General features: G+C 36.7%; 1 protein-coding gene across 2 annotated transcripts in view; it reads right to left on the bottom strand.

The window, feature by feature from the left end:
- Positions 1-2,349: 2,349 nt before the first annotated feature.
- Positions 2,350-22,390, bottom strand: part of LOC127496019 (nectin-3-like protein) — a 43,986-nt gene continuing 23,945 nt past the window's right edge. For both annotated transcript variants that reach the window (XM_051863548.1, XM_051863547.1), the window contains 5 exons: positions 16,187-16,534; positions 11,481-11,780; positions 9,335-9,452; positions 8,740-8,891; positions 2,350-5,881 (listed from right to left, as the gene is read on the bottom strand). In XM_051863548.1, the coding sequence (XP_051719508.1) occupies positions 5,241-5,881; positions 8,740-8,891; positions 9,335-9,452; positions 11,481-11,780; positions 16,187-16,534 (1,559 nt within the window). In that variant the 3' untranslated portion in view covers positions 2,350-5,240. The remainder of the gene's footprint in view (positions 5,882-8,739; positions 8,892-9,334; positions 9,453-11,480; positions 11,781-16,186; positions 16,535-22,390) is intronic.

Consider the following 22,390-nt stretch of genomic DNA (forward strand, 5'->3'; position numbering starts at 1 on the left):
GTTTACACCTGGAGTTAAGATGCGTTTTGTCGATCCGATCTAACATAGACAAGGGAGACTCATTCCAGTTTACACCGGAGTTAAGATGCGTTTTGGTTGATCCGATCTAACATAGACGAGGGAGACTCATTCCCATTTACACCTGGTGTTAAGATGCGTTTTGGTCGATCCGATCTAACATAGACAAGGGAGACTCATTCCAGTTTACACCTGGAGTTAAGATGCGTTTTGGTTGATCCGATCTAACATAGACGAGGGAGACTCATTCCCGTTACACACCTGGAGTTAAGATGCGTTTTGGTCGATCTGATCTCATGTAGACGAGGGAGACACATGCCTGTTTACACCTGGTGTCAAGATGCGTTTTGGTTGATCAAGATGCGTTTTGGTCGATCCAATTGCATGTAGACGAGGGAGACTCATTCCCGTTTACACCTGGTGTCAAGATGCATTTTGGTTGATCCGATCGCATGTAGACGAGGGAGACACATTCCCGTTTACACCTGGAGTTAAGATGCATTTTCGTTGATCCGATCTAACGTAGACGAGGGAGACTCATTCCCGTTTACACCTGGTATCAAGATGCATTTTGGTCGATCCGATCGCATGTAGACGAGGGAGACACATTCCCGTTTACACCTGGAGTTAAGATGCGTTTTGGTTGATCCGATCTCATGTAGACGAGGGAGACACATTCCCGTTTACACCCTGGTATTAAGATGCGTTTTGGTCGATCCGATCTCATGTAGACAAGGGAGACACATTCCCGTTTACACCTGGTATTAAGATGCGTTTTGGTCGATCCGATCTAACGTAGACAAGGGAGACTCATTCCAGTTTACACCTGGAGTTAAGATGCGTTTTGGTCGATCCGATCTAACATAGACGAGGGAGACTCATTCCCGTTTACACCTGGAGTTAAGATGCGTTTTGGTCGATCCGATCTAACATAGACAAGGGAGACTCATTCCCGTTTACACCTGGTGTCAAGATGCATTTTGGTCGATCGATCGCATGTAGACGAGGGAGACACATTCCCGTTTACACCTGGAGTTAAGATGCATTTTGGTTGATCCGATCTAACGTAGACGAGGGAGACTCATTCCCATTTACACCTGGAGTTAAGATGCGTTTTGGTCGATCCGATCTCATGTAGACGAGGGAGACTCATTCCAGTTTACACCTGGAGTTAAGATGCGTTTTGGTCGATCCGATCTCATGTAGACGAGGGAGACTCATTCCCATTTACACCTGGAGTTAAGATGCGTTTTGGTCGATCCGATCTCATGTAGACAAGGGAGAAACATTCCAATTTACACCTGGTATTAAGATTCGTTTTGGTCGATCTGATCGCATGTAGACGAGGGAGACATTCCCGTTTTCACCTGGTGTCAAGATGCATTTTGGTCGGTCAAGATGCTTTTTGGTTGATCTGATCGCATGTAGACGAGGGAGACTCATTCCCGTTTACACCTGGTGTTAAGATGCTTTTTGGTCGATCAGATCACAAATAGACGAGGGAGACACATTCCCATTTACACCTGGTGTTTTAATCCGTCTCTTTTGTCCACTTTCAACCACTTCTGTCATGGTTTTTTCGAGGGGAGGGTCTATGGGTGGGTAAATTAATGGCATTTTTCAGATCTTTTGATCTAATGGACGAAATAATACGACAAACATATTTTGAGGCTGTTCAAACACATTTGACCACATGAGCGTCTACAGTACGAAAGGACAAATGCGTTTTCGACTACCTCTGCTTAAAGCTTAAAACGTTTTAGACCCCATTTACACCTGTATTTAGCGTCATCCACTTGTGATCTGATCGACCAAAACGCATCTTAATACCCGGTGCAATTTATGACCCAACATGCTATTGGGTTCAGGAGGGTTTCTAATGTTTTACAATATGATTCACCTGGAAGAATTCACAACTATTATGCAATTATATAATGTACAAATGGTTAGATCACAAAGATGTACCCATAATGTTCACAGTTGTAGATGCCTGCATGTTTTCAATCTCATTTGCACTTGACACCTCAAGATATGTAGCTTCGAGTGTGAATAACGAATTCAATTTTGATGCATATATCACACAGAGCGCTTAGAATATAGTGAACATGAACTACTTTAGTGGTGCATTTTTAACAGCTCCATTTGTTATTGTATAGAAAAGAGCAGCTTGCACATTGTGCTAAACATCTCTTTTTGTGTTGCATAGAAGAAAAAAAATGACTTGGAATTGAATAAAAGTAAGTAAATCATGACACTGGCCAAGGTGAATCAAAGTACAAACACATTGTATGCAATTTATCACAGTATTAGTGTTACACGCCACACAAACGCTTTGACATGTTCAAAAAGAACTTTTTTATTATAAACAGAAGGCATCAAAAACAAAGCAACGTCTGTCCCTCATTTCCAAAATGATTTACAAGTCATCAATCAACTAATATGTACAAAATAATTTTTCAAACTCCTGAGAACTAAATATAAAAAAAAATGAACATGAGAAGATAAAAAGCACATGTTAACTAAGCGTGAACATCCTCTGCTCAATGTTCTGGCCTCATATAAAAATATGTTTATTCCATAGACAAATATCTCCTGCCAGAATATGTACAAAAAAATAATATATACCAACAACTGGCCACCGTAACACTTGCAAGTGCTACTGTTGTAAATTTCCAGTGAGTTTGCACAAGAGTCATCTTGTTAAAGAAAGGCAAATAAATCCAGAAAATACAGTAATAGTGGGAAACACAAATAACACTTCGGGAATACAGAAGACAAAAGCGTGTCGTTGAATGGTGAAAGAATAAATATCTGATGCTTTTATATACGTCCAAAGGCACTATGCTTGTAAATATACTGTATTTTTTTTTTAAATAAAGGAAGAAAGGTTGAAATTTAACTGCCAACTTTCACTCAGTTTTGCCATTTCTATAACTTCATGAAATTGTGTTACATTAAACATGCATGCAAGAGTCAGTATTTTTACAAAAAGTTTTGTGTGTGTGTTTAAAATTACTTTCTGAATGAAATGAGAAAAAAGGCAATTAAAATAACAAAGATACTAGATTCAATAGACTTTTTAGGAAGAGTCAAGACTATCTTTATGATAATTAGTGACATAAATAACTACCCCATTAATACAAAGATGAGAAGCAGCCCAATTTGTTGAACACACACACACATAAAAAAAGATTTTTGTCTTGAAAACTCAAAACAGACTGTACCACAGCTGTAGCAACACTGCCGCTGATTTATGAACAATGAATCCAGGCGTTAGCAACTGCTGTATCTTTTTCAATAGGCATGCAACATGTGACCATTGAGACTTATGGAGAAAAACAACCTTGCATGCTTGCGAACAGATGCTCAGCACAACTCTAAGATGGAATGGAAAGAGGTCTGTTTGCAAGAGAGCAGAAAATATTAATTACAAAGTTCGATCTTTGAGGTGAAGCATGCTAGAGGAAGCCCATGCGGCACATGTCTGCTGCGCACCAGACGGTTTATTCTGGGAAATCCGAAGCTCTCGACACAGAGACGGGAGTGTATGAGTAGCAAGGGTGGAGAGATGGAGAAAAAAAAGAAATCAACATAAAATTAAAAGGAGTGAACTAAATTGGCAAAGGCCACAAGGCTTCGGTAAAACCTCAGGGGCCGACCGTGGTCCTTTTGATCTGTCGTGGCGAACGTCAACCCCCCATCAGCCTATGACAGGTCCTCAGCACAACCACATAAAGCAGACTCCTTCCATTGCTCTCTAACTTATCCATTAATGAAAAAGAGGGGTGTGTGATGATATGCGTCAAAATATAGACAAGCTGGGTTCAAATTAAACTGCATGTGTTGAGTTGAGTGAAACATGCTGTATTTATATGCATACACTGCAAAAAGGTTTGCTAATCAGTATTTTTGTCATTTTTTTTCTGTAAAAATATTTACAAATTAAATTTAGCTGAGAAGTATTTCATCTTGAATTAAGTTTATTCCACTAGCATCTTTTTAAAACATGAACCTATTCTTAAAACAAGAATAATAATAATAACAACAATAAAAACTTTCTTCCATGGAGCACCAAAAGTACATTTTTGAAGATTTTTTTGTCATATTATGCAATTTTGCTTCTCAAAAAATGTCTTATTTTAAATATATTTATTATAATATAATATTAATATATTAAATACATTTAGCTGAGAAGCAATACTTATTGAATTTATTCAATGACATTTTTTCCCCCTTGTTTTAACTTTTTTCCTTGGAACACCAAAAGAAAATTTTTTAATAATGTCCTTTACAATAAGATGCATTTTCTTGAGAAGCAAAAAGAGCATAAACAGAATAAAGATATTTACATTTCTTACAATATCATATTAATATATTTAATATATTGCATTAACTTAGCTGAGAAGTCAAATTTGCACAATACATCTTGAATGATGTTTATTTTTCTTACCCCACTGGCTTTTTTCATTCTTGTTTTAAACAAAAACCTACAAAAACTTAGATTTATGCTCAAAAAGATATTAACAACAACAACAACAACAAAATGTTCTTCCATGAAAAAACCAAATGTAATTTTTGAATATTCTTTATGCAATCTTTTTGCTTCTCAAGAAAATGTATCTTATTCTAAAGACATTTTATTCCTAAAAAACTAGACCAAAATACTGATTAAAAAACAAAAAAAAAATTCCCTGCAGTCAAAACATAGGACTCAAGACTTTCAAACTCAGGTTATGCGACTCTTCATGTGAAACTAAAGTGATGTTTTGCTCCTACACTGGAGAAGTCATATAGATATATATTTAATAAAAAATAAAAAATAAAAAAAGTGAAAGGAAAGAGCCAAGAATACGCTGCACCTGGTTTTAAAGCTAACAGTTATGTGCAATGTGGTAACTGGAATGGTTACGCACACAGTGTAGCTTAATTTTAGCAGACTTGTTTTCTTTGTGTAAATCCACCCTGTGATCATAAACCATGTAAACCTCTCCCTTTACATCCTGAAGTCACAGCAGTCCACTGAACGACAACCATCCAGAACATATCTGCAGTAAAGTACAGCCGTTTGCTAAGCGTAAAACGTGAGGATGAAATCGTAAACAGCTCGGAAAATACATAAAATACATTTTAAATGTACACTTTATCTCACTCTGCTGAGTTAAATAACACTTTCTCCGCTGACCTTTAAATTATTGTTGTCCAGTAAAAGTTCCCCTGCCTTTTCAAACATACCATTCCCTGCGTGAAATCACAGATCCATCCACGTGAGACACATAATCGCTGTCTGTGCCGTTGTCGTAGCACTCGTCCTGCAGGTAAGGGGAGCCGTTGTGTAGAGGCGGCCCACTGGGGTTCACGTTATGATGGTTGTGGTGGTCGGAGTAATATGTGTTCTCTCTCTTAAGGCTGAGATTGTCACTCCAGGCCTCCATGTCTTTGTGGTCATTGGGATAATCGGGATAGATAATGTCTCCTTCCGGTTTGGGCTTCAAGTCCTGGCTGCCATTGCCTGAGTCGTTTCCGTACACGTCATGAAGCTCATGGGGTTGAAGTACATCCAGTTGAGATTCTTTTTGCATGTCTGATGGGCCGATGTACTGCTTGGTGTAGTAGTCTCCTCTGAATGTTCGGCGTCGACGCATGTAGAAAGCTCCTGCCAGTGCCATCAGCAACACCAGGATCAGGATCCCACCAACAGCACCACCCACTATAGTGCCCAGACTGCCGTCCGGTGGAGAGGCCTGAGTCGGGGAGGTGAAGTGGGCACGCTGATTGATAGGAGCTGTGATGGTTAAGCTGGTGTCAGGCAGGATGGACTTGGTGGTGGTGGTGGTGGTGGGGGCTGCAGTGGTCGGTGGCGGCTCTGAGAGGGAGAAATATGGCAAACATTAAAATACAGGCAAAGAAATAGATCATTAGAGGCTTTTGAAGAAAATTCTAGCTGGTACTAATAGTCTGCTGTTAAAATGTATACAATTAAAACTAAATGAATTGAGCTGAGAAGTAAAATTACTATAAAACATCTTGAATTCGATTTATTTATGGAGAAATTGGAGGGAATTTGTGGAGCCAGAGAATTAGATGTCAGAAAAGAAGTTGCTATTACACTGTACTATACCCTGTTTGGCTGTATTCTTGTCTTTTTTTAATATTATGTTGTAATTCTGGTTCTTTTGGTTCTGTTGGTATTATATATTTATAGTTAACAAGGACACTAAAGATCACATCCGCTAGCGTCAGTTGCTAGCGTGCCTCTTGAGGCCAGCGGAGCGAGGTTTACACACACAGCTCTTACTGGCCTACGTTACACTGACAAGCCTAAATTATTTTCTCTGAATAGATAAATAAAGAACTCTAAACATTAAAATTAATTATTTTAAAGCTTAGGCATCACAACATCATAATGTACAGCATGAAAAATGGATATTCAGTTTGAGATTTGATTATGAAATTATTAGTGTTATAAAACCCAATTTACCTAAACAGATGACGACAAAACCAAGCTAAATGTAAAATTAGGGGAAATGAGCGCGCATAATTAAATATCCAATATCAACGGATGTGATAAAAAAAAATCTGTTAGGTCTAAGGAAAAAGTGTTTTAGAGGCAGGTGGTTATTTTCAAGATAAAAGGACAGAACTTGCAATCACAAAGAGGAAAAACTAAATCCTGCTGATGTAACGGCAGGTTTGGGCATCAAAGGGAACAGTAGGCTTTATGTCGAACATGTCACATGAACAAACAGGAAAACAGGTCTCATCGCATCCACTTGTCGGAGAAAGTGTTAATGTCAGAGTGAACTGATGACAATATCTATGGACTTTTAAGGTAATCAGCTAACCTAGCTAGTTAGTTAGTGAGAAGAAGAAAAATTAAAATTTTTTAGATCAATCAGCATATGCGATGGACATCATCTTTGATAGCTCCTTTGAAGGCATCTTGAGTAAAACAGCTTTATATTTAACAAAGCACATACAAAAGACCTGAACTGGAAGCGATGCAACCTGTTTTACAGAATACATTAGTTTGTTGTGCATAATTCCAGGGGATTTTCAGGGGACATTAAAAAGGGAGAGGATGTTAAAAATAATGCTCTTTTGGCTGGTATAAATGTGGAACTATTTGGTGTATCCATTTCCTGTATAGGACGTCAACTAGGGACAACATTCATTTTAAGAAAGTCACTCTAAACTTCTCCAAAAAACAGGAGCCCAGTTCCTGATTTTCCCTATATCATTCCTTCCGACATCCAAGTTTGTGCACCACTGAAGTTGAAAACCTGCCACAATATTTGGATTATGATTTGACCACAAGAGCTACATCAGGTTATCAAGGTTGGAGCTAAACCCTGCAGGACAGTGGCCCTCCAGGACTGAAGTTGCCCATCACTGAGCTACAAGATAAAGTTTCCTCATGTTTTGCTGCCTGAGGAAGAGCCAAATATGTGGTAAAAAGCACAGCAGCATATAGCTGATTGAATTGAAACTGCTGCGAGTTTGATCCAACTTTATTTACGTCATTGCAGAAACCTCACAGGCCAAATGTAGACCCTTCTGGCACATTCGGCCAGCTTCTTTCTTTTTCTTTCTTTCTGGTATTTTTAAAATGGTTTCAACAAGAGATTCAGGAATTCACCTATTCAGTAACAGGAAATACAGTCTGACTCAATGAATAGACATTAAGAAACAACAGAATGCCAAACACAGAAAAACATCCTGTGAGTTTGTCAGGTTTTTCCCAAGCTGTTCCAGAATTTACCAGAATGCACTGCAAGTTTAGTGAAAGTTAAGTGAAAAAATAAATCAAACAAGGTAGACAAAGTGAAAGAAATCAATCTAAAAATATCAATACATAGGGTTCTGCAGGGATGACATAATTTTATCGGCCAACCTGGAAGTTGGCATCTCCCTGGTTCCCTCTACAAAAACCCAACAGGATTTTTCCATTGGCTTTTGGATTATTGCATAAATTAAGTTGTGTGACCATCAAAAGTTTAGGATTCATACATGTTTTGTTCATCATAATTTTCACAAATGATAACAATGTTTATACATTTTAAAGCCTAAATACATTTGCCAGAAATAAAAGCTTTTAGTTCGAGTATTTAGTTTAGTTTGTTTAGTTTAGTTAGCCATTTGATAGACTTTTCAAAATATAGCAACTTCAAAAAAAGTGGGGTATTACTGCTGTATTTTATGTCATAGAATAAAACATGAAAATATCTTGAGCTTGTGTTAACCACAAACCTTATTTCAGGCATTTAAAACTCAAAAATAAATAAATGACTTTGATGCAACTGGATGTGCAAACATGCTTATTTCTGGGTTTTAAAGCTCATTCCTGCAGCACTCTATTACTCAATGAAATCATAAATTTATTTTACCCATTATTTTTAATAGCAAACTAAATATCAACTGAGTCAATTCTCTCATGCACTATGGAGAACTATGTGTGTGGTGCACAAAAAACAATGTTTGTCAACCTTGTCATTTTTATCCAGCGTCACAGAGTCAGCAACTTTGTATACTGTTTATGCCTCAATGCCTCACTTGAGTAAATAACTGTGTGGGTAAGTATGAATGGTGTGTATTTCAAGAGGGAAGAGCAAATGTCAGGACATAATTTATCACCCAGTGATCTTTCCTCAAACTTCGGCCCTCCATGGACTAAACATCATCACTTGTATGTGTGGATCTGAAAGGTTACGAGAAACTTCTCACCTAGTACCAAGAAGCGCACATTCTCAAAGCTCTTCCCAACATCGTTCTGAACTTCACACCTGTATTGTCCAGAGTCGCTCAGCTTTAAAGGACGAGTAAACAGCAGGCTGCCATTAGATGTGTCCACACCTGCAGGCATTGGTGCGTCCAGCCTGGGGAGTGACAACAGACAGATTATCAGTTTAGAGTTTGTTGACAACAAGTTTTGCAGAAGGAAGTCACCCGGAAGCAACCTTTGAAGGCCCCATTATACTTAGAGCAAAATCGAAGAAAGAACTGGTGTGACAATATTTACAACAAAATCAGGCCAAAACAAAGTCTGAAACAGTTTGCCAAACTTTCTGGAAAAGTTCGCTCCGGCTAGTAAACACCTTTGAGCTACCATTGCACTAACCATTGTTCAGCAGATGAAAAAAAAAATTAACTGCAGTGGCAGTAGGCAATGATTTCTCTCATTGATTCTCTCAAAATCTTAACCTCTAAGCAAAATGAGAAAAAGAATGATCATCTACAACCATAGCTAGATTTTACTATTGAATTGACATGTCTAATAAGATTAGAGGTAACAAAATGTAGTGTAGATGAGAGCACAGACCTGGTCCAGAGGTACAAAAGAGCAGGTGGGTTGGCACTGGCTCTACAATCCAGCCGTGCATTTTTTTGTCCCACGTACCATACATCCTCCTGGCCCATCACCATAACATCTGGAGCAACTGTAACATAATTTAAATCATTGTTGCATGAAATTAAAAGGCAGAACATGAATATCAACTTGCTATAAAAATATATAGTGCTTAGCAAAATTTAAATCCTTTTCTTTCTTCCCCAGAACACAAAAGAGGATATTTTTAGGGCTGGATATTGACACATATTTAATCCTGATTCAATTTTGAATTCAATCAGGTACAATATAATTTTTCTTAAAAGGTTAGTTCACCCAAAAATTATAATTACTCACCCTCATGTTATTCCAAACCCGTAAGACTTTCGTTCATCTTCGAAACACAAATTAAGATATTTTAAATGAAATCCGAGAGATTTCTGTCCCTCCATTGACAGTCCATGCAACTACCACTTTGACGCTTCAAAAAATTCAAAAAGAGTTGTGTAGCTGTCTATGGAGGGACAGAAATCTCTTATATTACATTAAAAGATATTCAATTGTGTTTTGAAGATGAATGAAAGTCTTACGGGTTTGGAACGACATGAGGGTGAGTAAATGACAGAATTTTCATTTTTGGGTGAACTATCCCTTTAAGAAAAAAACTCCCTTAACTAATGCTGTAAACTAACTATATGGTCCATTACTACAATATTAAAGGTTAAAATGAACAATAAACTATGTTTTCTATAACTATGTTTTTATTTGCAAGCAATGAAACTAAAAATTATTTTAATGAGACATTAAAATTGAGCATGACCCCATTCTCACGCTTTGGACTTGAATCCCAGAAACAGCAAGGGGAGGCGTGATCGGCTAACTCAATTACACAAAACCTCAGGATACTGAGGCTTAGCTGTGGCTGAGAAAATAAACTGACGTGTGATATTGAGAGATTCAGAAGTGAAACAGGGAGCCTTGAGATTCAACCCCAGCAGTCTATATAACAACAACAACATGATCAAATTCTTATCAACATGGATAGTGTTCTACTTTCTTATTGAACAATGTAAACCACAGTTGCCCATTTAAACACCACATTGCAAAAAATCTGAGATTTCCATCTTTTTCAGTAAAATATATAAATATTTTGGTAACACTTTACAATAAGGTTCATTAGTTAAACATTAGTTAATGTTTGAACTAACATGAACTAACCATGAGCAATACATTTGTTACTGTATTTACTAATATTTGTTAATGTTAGTTAATGAATATACAGTTGTTCATAGTTTGTTCATGTTAGTTCACAGTGCATTAACTAGATTTTAATAATGTATTAGTAAATGTTGAAGTTAACATTAACAAAGATTAATAAATGCTGTATATGAGCAGTTCATTATTAGTTTATGTTAACTAATGTAGTCAACTAATGTTAACTAATGAACCTTATTGTAAGGTGTTACCAACATTTTTAAAATGTAAAACAAATTTACTTGAGAAGAATAATTGCAATATTATATTAAGATAATATTTAGATTTCTTGATGCAATATCAAATTGTTTTGCTCTTATTTTAAGCATAGATATCACTAAATTTATGTAAGATTTATGTTTCAAACAAGACTTACTTTCTTAAAATTTAGCTTCAAGTAAATAATATTGCATTTTAAGGATATTTAGATATTGCTACTGGAAATCACATTTTTGCATGGTTAGCTCTGTCTATGATTAAACCATTAGTATTAATACATGTATGAGGCTGTAAAGCTCAAAAGTAGTTTTCTCACTTTTAAACACTGTGGAAGGCAATTTGTGATTTATTGAGTACTAAAGCCTCCCTCTGTCAGTATGAACTCTCCCACTTGTATTTCCGCTCCTGTTGTTGCCCTTGCTGTGCTCAGATCAATATTTCATAAAGCACCTCCATTAAGCAGCGCGCCGTTCAAACAGACGGGAGCCAACAGTTCAAGATGCCAAAGGAAAGCACATCGAGGATTAAGCGTTAAAATAACTCCTGTATTGAAAGTGGCAAAAGTGAGCGATCAGTGCTCATTGTAAACTCATGAAACTCTTGAAATACAAAACAAGAATATCATTCTTCTACTGTGAGAGCATTAATAAAAGCTATTCACACTCACAAGACACATTGAGCCTGTAGAGAATGCGGAAATCTTTGGATAGGGCTGGGTGACGAACAACGCAGCTGAGGGACTGGCCAAATGCATCTCGGGTGGGGGCCAAGAGGTAGTGTACTGAAGTGGTGGTAGTGCCTTCAGGCTCCGTCTGGGAGAAGACTGTTGTCTGACCCGGCAGGTCTGATTCCCAGAACACCTCTGCCGCTGGGCGACTTCTCTCAGCAGTACATGTCGCCACCAGTGTTTCACCATCTCCATCCAGCAGAGACAAGGAGCCAGGAGACACATAGACCTTTGGCTCAGCTAAAGGGAAAAATGAGAAAGGGATGAAAAAAAAAATTGAACGCTAAAATCAGAGATGCTATCAGGCTAAAACTTTCACCACATTTAAAAAAAAAAAAAATGTTATTTTTAAACTGTTTTTCTATAGTTAAATCTTTTTTTTTTTTTTTTTTTTTTTTTAAATGCATATTATTTAATAATAAAAGTTCAACTTTCTATATGTTGGTGAAGGCATTTGAGAATAAAAATATTTTTATTTTTATAAATTTGCTAGCATTCAAAAGTTTGGGGTCAGTAAGATTTTTTTTAAAACAGAAATTAATACTTTTGTTTAGCAAATGAAAAAAAAAAAAAAAAAAAAAAAAATAATTAATTAAAAGTGACAGTGAAAACCTTTATAATGTTTCAAAAATTTCTATTTTGAATGCCGTTCTTTCGAAGGTTTCCATAAAACATATTAAGCAGCGCAACTGTTTTCAACATTAATATTTGAAATGTTTCTTGCACAGCAAATCAGTATATTAGAATGATTTCTGAAGGATCATGTGACACTGCAGACTGGAGAAATGATGCTGAAAATTCAGCTTTGTATCACAGGAATACATTACAGTTTAAAATATATTAAAATAGAAAACTGTTATTTTAATTTGTTATAATATTTCACAATATTACTGTTTTTACTGTACTTTTGATCAAATAAATGCAGCCTTGGTGAACATAATCTTACCAACCCTAAACTTTTGAATGGTACTAAATACATTTAAAAAGAAAATAAATAAAATGAATAAATTTTTATTACAGTACTTCACTACAAGATTAAAATGCCTTCAAGAAAACAAGAAATAAATAATACAAATGTAGAAGGGTCAGGAAGAGCTGTACAAAATGTGTTATTGATATTGAACCTACAATGATATACAACAAGATGAATAAATAAGGAAGGAACAAAAACAGGCCTTTGTACACTCATAATTGATTGATTACCCCAACCCCACAAATTCACATTAAATATGGATGATCTGAAATTACTGAGTGCTGAGGTTGGAGTACCACAACATCCCTGAGTGCTTCTGAGTGGATTCTGTCTCTACAGAAAAGTGGCATATTAGTGTCTTAATATCACTGAGAGAGTCCACATGGATTTACAGAGAACAAGAGGAAAGACATATTGTATATTACAGCTGAATCAATCATTGTGAAATGTTTTGCTGCTATGATTTGTTCAGCTGCCCTAAGCAATAAAACACCACACTTGTTGAATTAAAACAACTGACTCAATTTCGACTAATGTTTTTATTTATGAAATAACATTAGAGCACTCACCTCAAAGGTTGCACTTGCACTACAAGCCAGTGTCCAATTTTGATGTTCTGCTCTAATTCAACTCTTTTTTTTTTCCATAGGACATTATAAATGTGGCCCATATCACTGGTCTAGCAACACACATGCATATAACACCTTACCCTGTTTGTTTATAAAATACTATAATATCATATTTTATTGTTACATGAAATTAGAAGAACTTATAGTCTTAAATGCATCAACATTTCCATGATAACATAACTGACATGCTTTTTAAAATAATCCTAATAACTATATACTGCAAATGTGCATTTTTTTTAAACAGATACTTTTATACATATCCGTTTTATTTTAGATAGTAAATATTTTTTTAAATACAATTGTTTTTTTAATTGACAAGTGATTGAAATAATCACAATATATCACAAAATAACTACATTTTATTGACATTATAATGCATTTATTGGTCTAAATGATTATTGACAAATATGCGTTAAAATTTAAAATATTTCCAAAACCGTTCAAAAGTTTGGACTCGGTAAGAGTTTTTAAAAATATTTTTGAAAAAAGGGTCTTATGCTCACCAAGGCTGCATTTATTTTATCAAAAATACAGTAAAAATAGTAATATTCTGAAATATTATTACAATTTAAAATAACTGTTTTCTATTTGAATATATTTATTCCTTTAATTTATTCCTGTGATCAAAGCTGAATTTTCAGCATCATTACTCCAGTCTTCAGTGTCACATGATCCTTCAGAAATCATTCTAATATGCTGATTTGCTGCTCAAGAAACATTTATTATTATTAGCAATGTTGAAAACAGTTGTGCTGCTTAATATTTTTGTGGAAACCATGACACATCATTTTTTCAGGATTCTTTAATGAATTGAAAGTTCAAATGAACAGCATTTATCAATTTATAATGTTACAAAATATTTCTGTTTTTACAATTTAAAGCATCCTTGCTTAATAAAAGTATTAAAGTGTAAAAATCCAGTAGTGTTCTGCATGAAAATCGGCACAAAATTGTTCAGATTCAATGTGATTTTTTTGAGATTGGCGCACAGTGAAATGTGTTGTGAACGCAGCCACACTGTAAACCCGAATAAGTTGGGCTAACTCAAAAAATCTGAGGTAATCAGTTACATCAAATTATTTGAGTTATGATGTTCCCAATTTTAAGTAAGCAGAACTATCAAGTTCTGAGTTTATAGTACTCATGCATGTTAATTGCTCCTAACTTGAAGTACGGAGTTAGCTAACTCATACATTTTGATAGTAATTAACATAAAATATTTAGTTAATTAACTTTTACTTTGAGCTCTTGCAAATCAAATGAGTCATTCTAGCCTTCATTAATAAAAACATATGAATCCTATTCTCATTTGTCCTTTTCCCTCTTTCCTTTCTCTATCACTCTCTCTAGAGAATTGCAACAGCTGTGCTCTTAAGAAACAGTTTTACCATGTGGGCCAGGAACGTCAACTTAATCCAACACGCAAGGCCGTCTGCTCCACACACCTGTTCTACTCTGTTTACAGGCCGGTCCTGTATACAAGAAATTTAAATAACCCCAGGGACCCCTAATGCTAAATATAGCCCTGCGGCACCTGAATGGGGGGGAACCACAGTGCATCACTGAGCGCTGACATCCGAGTGCCAAGATCAGACCCACCCTGCATTCATCCAACCTGAACCCTATCTGCATCACGCTGGAGCTCTGCTGACTCAGAGCTTACAGGGGCATCTTGGCAGCTCATTCACACCCAACCCTCCTGATAGAAGAAATAAAGAGCCAGCTGATCTGATGGTACAGGTTGTGGGTGGGCGAAGGCCCTGGAGAGGGCAAGGGTATTGATTTATCATCAGACCGGGCAGGAATTAGGGCTGGGTCACCCTCGCCTACATAAATCCAGACCCAAGACATTCCTGTTCTGGGTTGCAGACCACGGCTGTTGCCAAAACCACTGTTCCTCAAATAATTTCTGTCATTATAATGGACTGCAAGTGAAAGCAAAATAATGATGTTAAAAAAAGGAAGAGAATGAATTGTGGGTACAAATTACACCGCTTAGCTTGCGTGCCACATCTGATGTTTTTTATTGTAAAAACTCACACGGTCACTGAGAATTCCAGCGATGATTCATCACTATTAAATATACAGGAATAGGAATGGCGGCTTTAAGCTTGTGTGCAAAAACACACAAGCTCGAAGCAGATGATTGGCCAGTGACTTTTATAGTTTTAGGGTTTTGAGTAACTTTCTCCTTTTTCTGTTAAAAAGCCATGGAAAAATATGCCGTTGCTTTAACGTCTGAATCTGCAATGCCATTACAGACTGGATTGATAAAATTCAAACTTTTGGTTACCACTTGCAATAAGGAAAAGATTAGCTTCTGTTTTGCAGGAACACAGGAAATAAACAAGGAGAAAAAAATGGTGGCCCGCAATACAAAACAGAACAAGGAATGTACTATCATGCCAGTGTGTGACAGATATTTTTGTCATCTCTGTAGCGTTTGACAACACTTCATTTCACTCAAGCAGAAAAGGGGCCATTTGAAGGGTGTTTCCACCCCCTTCTATAATTACAATATACAAAAATAAGCCATTTCAACAAGTTTCTAAATCATAACTTCCCTATAATTCCAGCCCTGTTTTCAATAGAGAATTTTTTGAATGATAGTTAATCACTTTGAAGTGCCTTGCATAAATAAATGCGTAAATAAATGTGTTTATCTATGCTTTGTTATTGCTAAAACTTTTTGTGCTTAAAACCAATAAACAAAACTTGGATGGATGGATGGATGGATGGATGGGTGAAAGGCGATAAAATGCTTTGTGTCCTGAACCTTTTGATATGCCTGCTATTGCCTGTTATAAATATTCAAGGTGTCACACTTCTCACAAAGAATAGTCAGACAGACAGACAGACAGACAGACAGATGGACAGATAGATAGATAGATAGATAGATTGATTTTTCAAAACATAAACCTCATCAATAAAAAGGGGTATACAAATGACCCAACAAGCTATAGGGTTCAGGAGGTTTCTAATGTTTTACAAAATGAGTCTATTATGCAGTTATACAAACTGTTAGATCACAAAGATGTACTTACCCATAATGTCCAGAGTTGTAGATGCCTGCATGTTTCCAAGTTGGAAGGTGACCACTTTACAAGTGTAGGTCCCAATGTCGGCGAAACTCACGCCCTCCAGGACAATGGATACATCACGCATCGAAGGCTTGAGGAAGCGCACCCGTTTGTTGTACTCGTCAGATATGGAGGTGCCGTATACAGGGTTGAAGACTGCCAAAGTGACGGTGCCGGAAGGCATCCGGCGTTCCCAGGAACTCTGGGTCAGGCTGAGGTCTGTGCTGACCTCCACCCTACAGGTCAAAGTAACGTTTTTCCCCAGCACTGCAGTCACCTGCTCAGGAACCACCACCTTGTTGGCCCACACACCTGGAGAGATACAGATCATCAGGAATAATGATACAGGAAACAGATCAACAGATTTTTGTTTTAACGTATCAAAATATTTACTGTTTAGCTGATGGAAATGCCAAGTGTCAACAAAATCTTTTTTCTGCTTACCTTCAGCACATAAATTCTATACTGATACTTCAAATGATGCGAAAAAAAAGTTTTGAAACACTTTTTGTTAAGAACTGTCTTTAAAGGCCGTTCACACCAAGAACGATAACTATAATGATAAACATAAGTGTCAGCGGACGATATTGTTCTGTTTATTCTAAGCGAACACTGCAGGTTTGTCATCTGCCGCTTTAAAGGAACAATATGTAGTTTTTCGCCACTAGAGGTTGCCAATTCAAAACAAAAACATAGCTTGACGATGCCGAGATTGAGGGCGGAATCATGGGAGATGTTGTCTTCACCTCGCAGAGGGAAAATAATCCGACGGGATTCAGGCAGAAATCATGTTCATGGATGACATTATTAACGTTACTGTTAGGGATGCCCAATACCAAGCTCGTGTACTTGTACTCGTACTCGTAAAAATACCCCCGATACCAAAGACCGATACCTCACGTGACGTAACTGACAGAATTTTCCGTGCACAGAGACACCGGCGGCAGCAGCAGAAACAATGTCAGCCTCAGGGGTGTGGAAATACTTCAAAATTAATGATGACAACTCACACGTTGCAAACTGCATGCTTTCATTCACAATTCGTTATCGATTAGTGCAGGCGAAATCGTGCTGAATGACACAGACCAGAAGCGCGCTCTCTCTCTCGCGTGCGCACTCTCTCTTTCTTGCGCGCGAACCCAGTTCTCTCAGACAGCGCGCGATTAGTTCTCGCGCCTGAATGGTCAACATACTGTAGTTGTCAAAATGTCCATCGTGCGGAGTATCTCACGTAAATACAGTCGGTTATGGCTTAAGTGGACGTAAACATTTGGGTGAAAACAGGATATGTGTCAGTATCCATATTCGGTCTTAAAGGGACCGTAGCCTATATTTGTCATTAATGTTAATAAAACAACAAAATATGTTAAATAAATGTATACATGGTAAATAAACTACTGTATCTGAAAAACAAGTTTATTTAATTTGTATCTCTATAGTATTTGTTGTATTGTTTGTAATTTGTTTGTAAATTTCTTTTTATATAACAGCAATTCTATATATTGGTAATTATGCCCTTTGAAGGTTATTGGACACATTTTTGTTCTTTAAGTTTGTGACAAGCACATAAAAATGTTTCATTAGAGTAATAATAAACAAGCTGTCCTACATTCATTAGTCTCACTGTGTTGTGCTTGGAAAACTGCAACATCATAAATGTATAGGCATCGGTATCGGCGAGTATCAGAAAAAAGTATCGGTACTCGTACTCGGTCCTTAAAAAATGGTATCGGTGCATCCCTAGTTACTGTAGTATGAAGCAGCGCAGGGCAGAGTGATGTTTGAGTTGAACGAGGCTGCTGGAGCGATTGCTAATGAGAGACGAGCATGACACGGCTTGAGAGCAGAGGAACTTTTATTACGTCGCAGTCGCCGCTTCCGCTTCTTCCGGTCAAGCGCATGTGGGGTAATGCAGTGCTGTTTATCATATTAGATACATTTGACTGTGTTGAAAATGATGTTATATTGTTACTCTAAAATATATCATATTAATAAATGCTGATTGGCTTGTGTTGATAAATGGCATGCAATTAATTTTAAAGCGTATTATATGACGGACAAAATGCTGTATTACTGTTACTAAAAATAAAGCTGCAGATTTTTAATGATTTTTTCCCCTGATTAATAAAAACCGTGTCCAAGCCTCCATTACTAATAAAAAAAATGTCATGTTTGAACTAGAAACAACAGCTTGGGCCATTTCTTATAAGCTATTTGAATAACAAGGAGGTAGCATGATACAGTTCAACCCAATTATTAACCAAATCATTATTGAGTAACTTACGGAGTAATTTGTCTGTTTTTGCTCCACCAACACAAATAGTTTCAAACGAAGCCAAAACCACAGCGTCTTCGAACAACACACAGAAGTGGTGCTTCGTTCCTGAATGAATCAGCGTTTTGGAATAAATTTGTTGAATGATTCGTGCATACTACACCTACTAACTGTAATTTGCAAAAAGAGTCATCGAAAAATCCCCACCACTAATGCACAAACTGTCTGTCTGGAACAAACACAGACAAGTGGAGTGACACAAACCAGTGTTATATTGACACTCTTGATTCGAGAACCGAAACTACTAACTGTTGTATAAATAACGCAAAGCAGTTTAGAAGCATCTCACAGAAACCTTTTTATATTACACTGTGAATCAGTTTAAAATGTTATATGCACTTAAACAGCTCCATCTGTCTAATCTTGCTGACGTCACTTCCATCAGGAGAACCTTTGAAAGGTCATAACTGAAGTACAGTATGGGAGATCCAGTAAGGCAGATAATGAGGGCTCGTGTTTTCCCCAGCCTTAATTACGCCCCATGCGGGAGGCCTTCCTTCTCAACTGCAGCAGGCTGGGAGTGCTGTGCCACACAGCCCGTGCTTCACATTGATAATGAGCACCATACAGACCCCCGCGTCACACCGCGGGACGCTCCGACTGTCCTCTCCGCTAACCGTCTGAGTACCTCGCCTAATAAAAGTTGCTGGAACAAGATGAAAAACACCAACAGCCAATTTGGGAGTTCTTTTACTGTTTAATAGGATTCTTTAATCTGCGTCTGTGCCCTTTGCATGTTTATTTGAACACGATGGAGTTATTTGCTGATACATGTAAACATGATATTCTGGTGAGCTGGCAGTTAATGTTACAATGGCAGAGATTGATTAAAAAAAGGTGTTGGGAAGAGGAGTCCATCAGGGGTTCATTCAAAGACACCATGATATCAAATTCAAGAGTTTTGTTAGCTTGAAAGCTATCAATATGCTAATGTATTTCTAAATGCTGGAAAAAAAACTTATTCTGGGTAAACAGAGCAAAAATACTGATGACACATACTAATAATAGGACTGCACAGTGGTTTGTCCAAATAAATGCCTCTACATGCTTCTACAAAAAAAAAAAAAAAACCTTAAGTATATGTACACTAGATTCGGTAAGAAATCGTTCATGCTTTTTATTCTTAAACTTGCTGAATAAATGTGTTAACTTCTTAAAAACAACAACAACAAAAAAACTTACTGACCCCAAACTATTGAATGATACTGTAAAAAGTTCTTTTTGTTGTGATCAAAAAATTACCATAAAAGTCTAATATATTAAATGAAACATAAAAATATAATATAATTAGTGCTGTCAAATCGATTAATCGCGATTAATTGCATCTAACAGAAGTTTGTTTACATAATGTGTGTACTGTGTATATATTTTATTAAATTTATTATATTATGTATATGTGTGTATTTATATATGTATGTGTATATACAGACACACACACACATATAATATTTATAAATATAATATACACACATATATATATAAACTTTTTTTAGAATCGATTAATCGCGTTTGACATCACTAAATATAATATAATATAATATAATATAATATAAGGTTACACTTTATTTTACAGTGCCGTAGTTACATTGTAATTACTCAAATAAGTACTGCGTACTATTAATTAACTACATGTACTTACAGTTAGGGTTAGGGTTTGGTTTAGGGTTAGTTACTTGTAATTATGCATAATTTATTGTTATTACTATATTAAGTACATGTAGTAACGTGTAACTACGGCATTGTAAAATAAAGTGTTACCTAATATGATATAATATAAAGGTTCAATACGCCATTAATTTCTCATATGTCAGGCTTTAAAGATAGTTAAAAGAGAGTACTAGAAAGGTACAAATTGCAAATCATCTGACTTCTGCACCGTTTCACAATTTTCATGACAGTGCATTCCTAAAAATTGAAGGAAATTTCTAGTTAATAAGACTTAAACTCTGTTGAAAGCATTTGTGTCATGCTGTTGATTACCAGAGAGAATCATTTTCACTCATCCCTGAGTTTGCAAAAAGAAGAGAAAAAAAGGAAATGGAAAATGCATGATGCACAAAAATGCAATTATGAGGAAAGTCAAAGAAGAAGGTGTACTGGAGGGTTTAAAAACAGAATTATTTTTTTTTCTGTTACATGAATTTTTCCATTAAAAATTTTGATATTTAAGCTGTAAAGCTATCTCTAGTGGATGAACTTATGATTCTGCATTGCTTCATGTAAACACTTTACAGATACGTTACTTCCAATCCATGTGCCTCCTTGGTATCCTCCCTAGTAAGTCACTAGGCTTGTTGAAAGATGAGAAATATCACAAAATTTGATCATTTGAAGAATGAAAGCCAATGGGGTCCAAAACAACACTGGATCTTTTGTGTTCCACAGAAGAGAGAAAGTCATGCAGCTTTGGAACAATATAAGGGTGAGTAAATGATGACAGAAGTTTCAATTTTGGGTGAACTCTTCCTTTAACGGTCAATTTTGGTTAGTAAACAACAGCACACTGCCTCATGCAAGAAATCATGGTGTTCTGAAAACAAAACAAATGAACACGTTTCCATGAAGATCACTGGAAAACACAGAAAAATTATAGGCTACAGAATAAGGAGCTGTGCAAAACAGCTTTCTGAGAGAAACACCGAGCAGTGAAAATAAAAATCTCCTCAGTCATTAAAGCCCACAAATTGCCGCATTTCAGATGGAAAAATTGTTAATCGAGACACTAAGCTTTTCTTATGGCAGTTAATACTGCTTGTACAAATGACTGCGCTAAGAACTATTCATATCATCAAAACACAAGGTAAAACCCGTACTATTTAAAATACATAGAATGGGTATACGAGACCATGTCATAAAAAGTGGGTCTATGGAGGCAATAAATAGTGGCTGAAATTTTGAAAACTTGGCAGCTGCATACTAGTGGTAAACCTCTGCTATTATATCTTGCCTGTATGGGTGCAGGCTCTCCTTCTGCCTGTTCCCCTACCCACCCTGTAATTGCAAGAATACCACCACACACACAAAGACAGAGAGGAGAGGGTGTGTGTGTGTGTGTGAGAGAGAGAGAGAGAGAGCAAGAGAGAGAGAGAGACAGAGTACACTGCAATCTGGCTGACTGCTTGAATATCAAATTTGCTGAGACCAGAGGATCAGCCATTTCAATTCACACTGAGATCGTTAAAGAGTCATTTACGTCAATCAGCTAACAGAGAGCAGGGTGCACCAGTTTACCTGTAAGACCCAAGGGGACTCTTCTGTTAAAGGGATAGTTCACCCAAAAATGAAAAATCTGTCATCATTTACTCACCTGTTTGACCTTTTTCTGTGGAATATTAGTCCTTTCAATGAATGTCCGTGAGGTCCAATGTTGACTTTCATTGTATAGAAAAAAACAGTGTAAACATTCTGGGCTTTTCACACTGCGCTTAACCCCAGGTTATCGTCGTTCTAAACTCTGATTTTAACCCTGGGTAAAGGAACGTTTCACACTTGTAATTTAGAAGCGGGGTTACCTGGGGTTATGAAACCCTGCTCCAGAGCAGGGTTAGCACCGCTTTTGCAGTGTAAACCCTGCATTGTGGTGCTAAAATTGTACAATGTGAAACGATGTGGTGTTAGAATGTTACAGTCAAGTTAGATGCTTAGCAACAGACAACCAATCGCGTACTCATATTCACGTGCTTTGGACAGTCATGGAAACGCTGCGCATTGTATATAAACAGTAAATTCTGCGTTTGAGAGGAAAAATGTCAAATGCTGACAGAAAACGTGACAATTTGAGCGAAGAAGAGACAGTTTCATTCTTACCTTCATAGTCCAAAATGTACATAAAC

This window comes from Ctenopharyngodon idella, chromosome 15, assembly GCF_019924925.1.
Source record: "Ctenopharyngodon idella isolate HZGC_01 chromosome 15, HZGC01, whole genome shotgun sequence".
Taxonomy (NCBI): domain Eukaryota; kingdom Metazoa; phylum Chordata; class Actinopteri; order Cypriniformes; family Xenocyprididae; genus Ctenopharyngodon; species Ctenopharyngodon idella.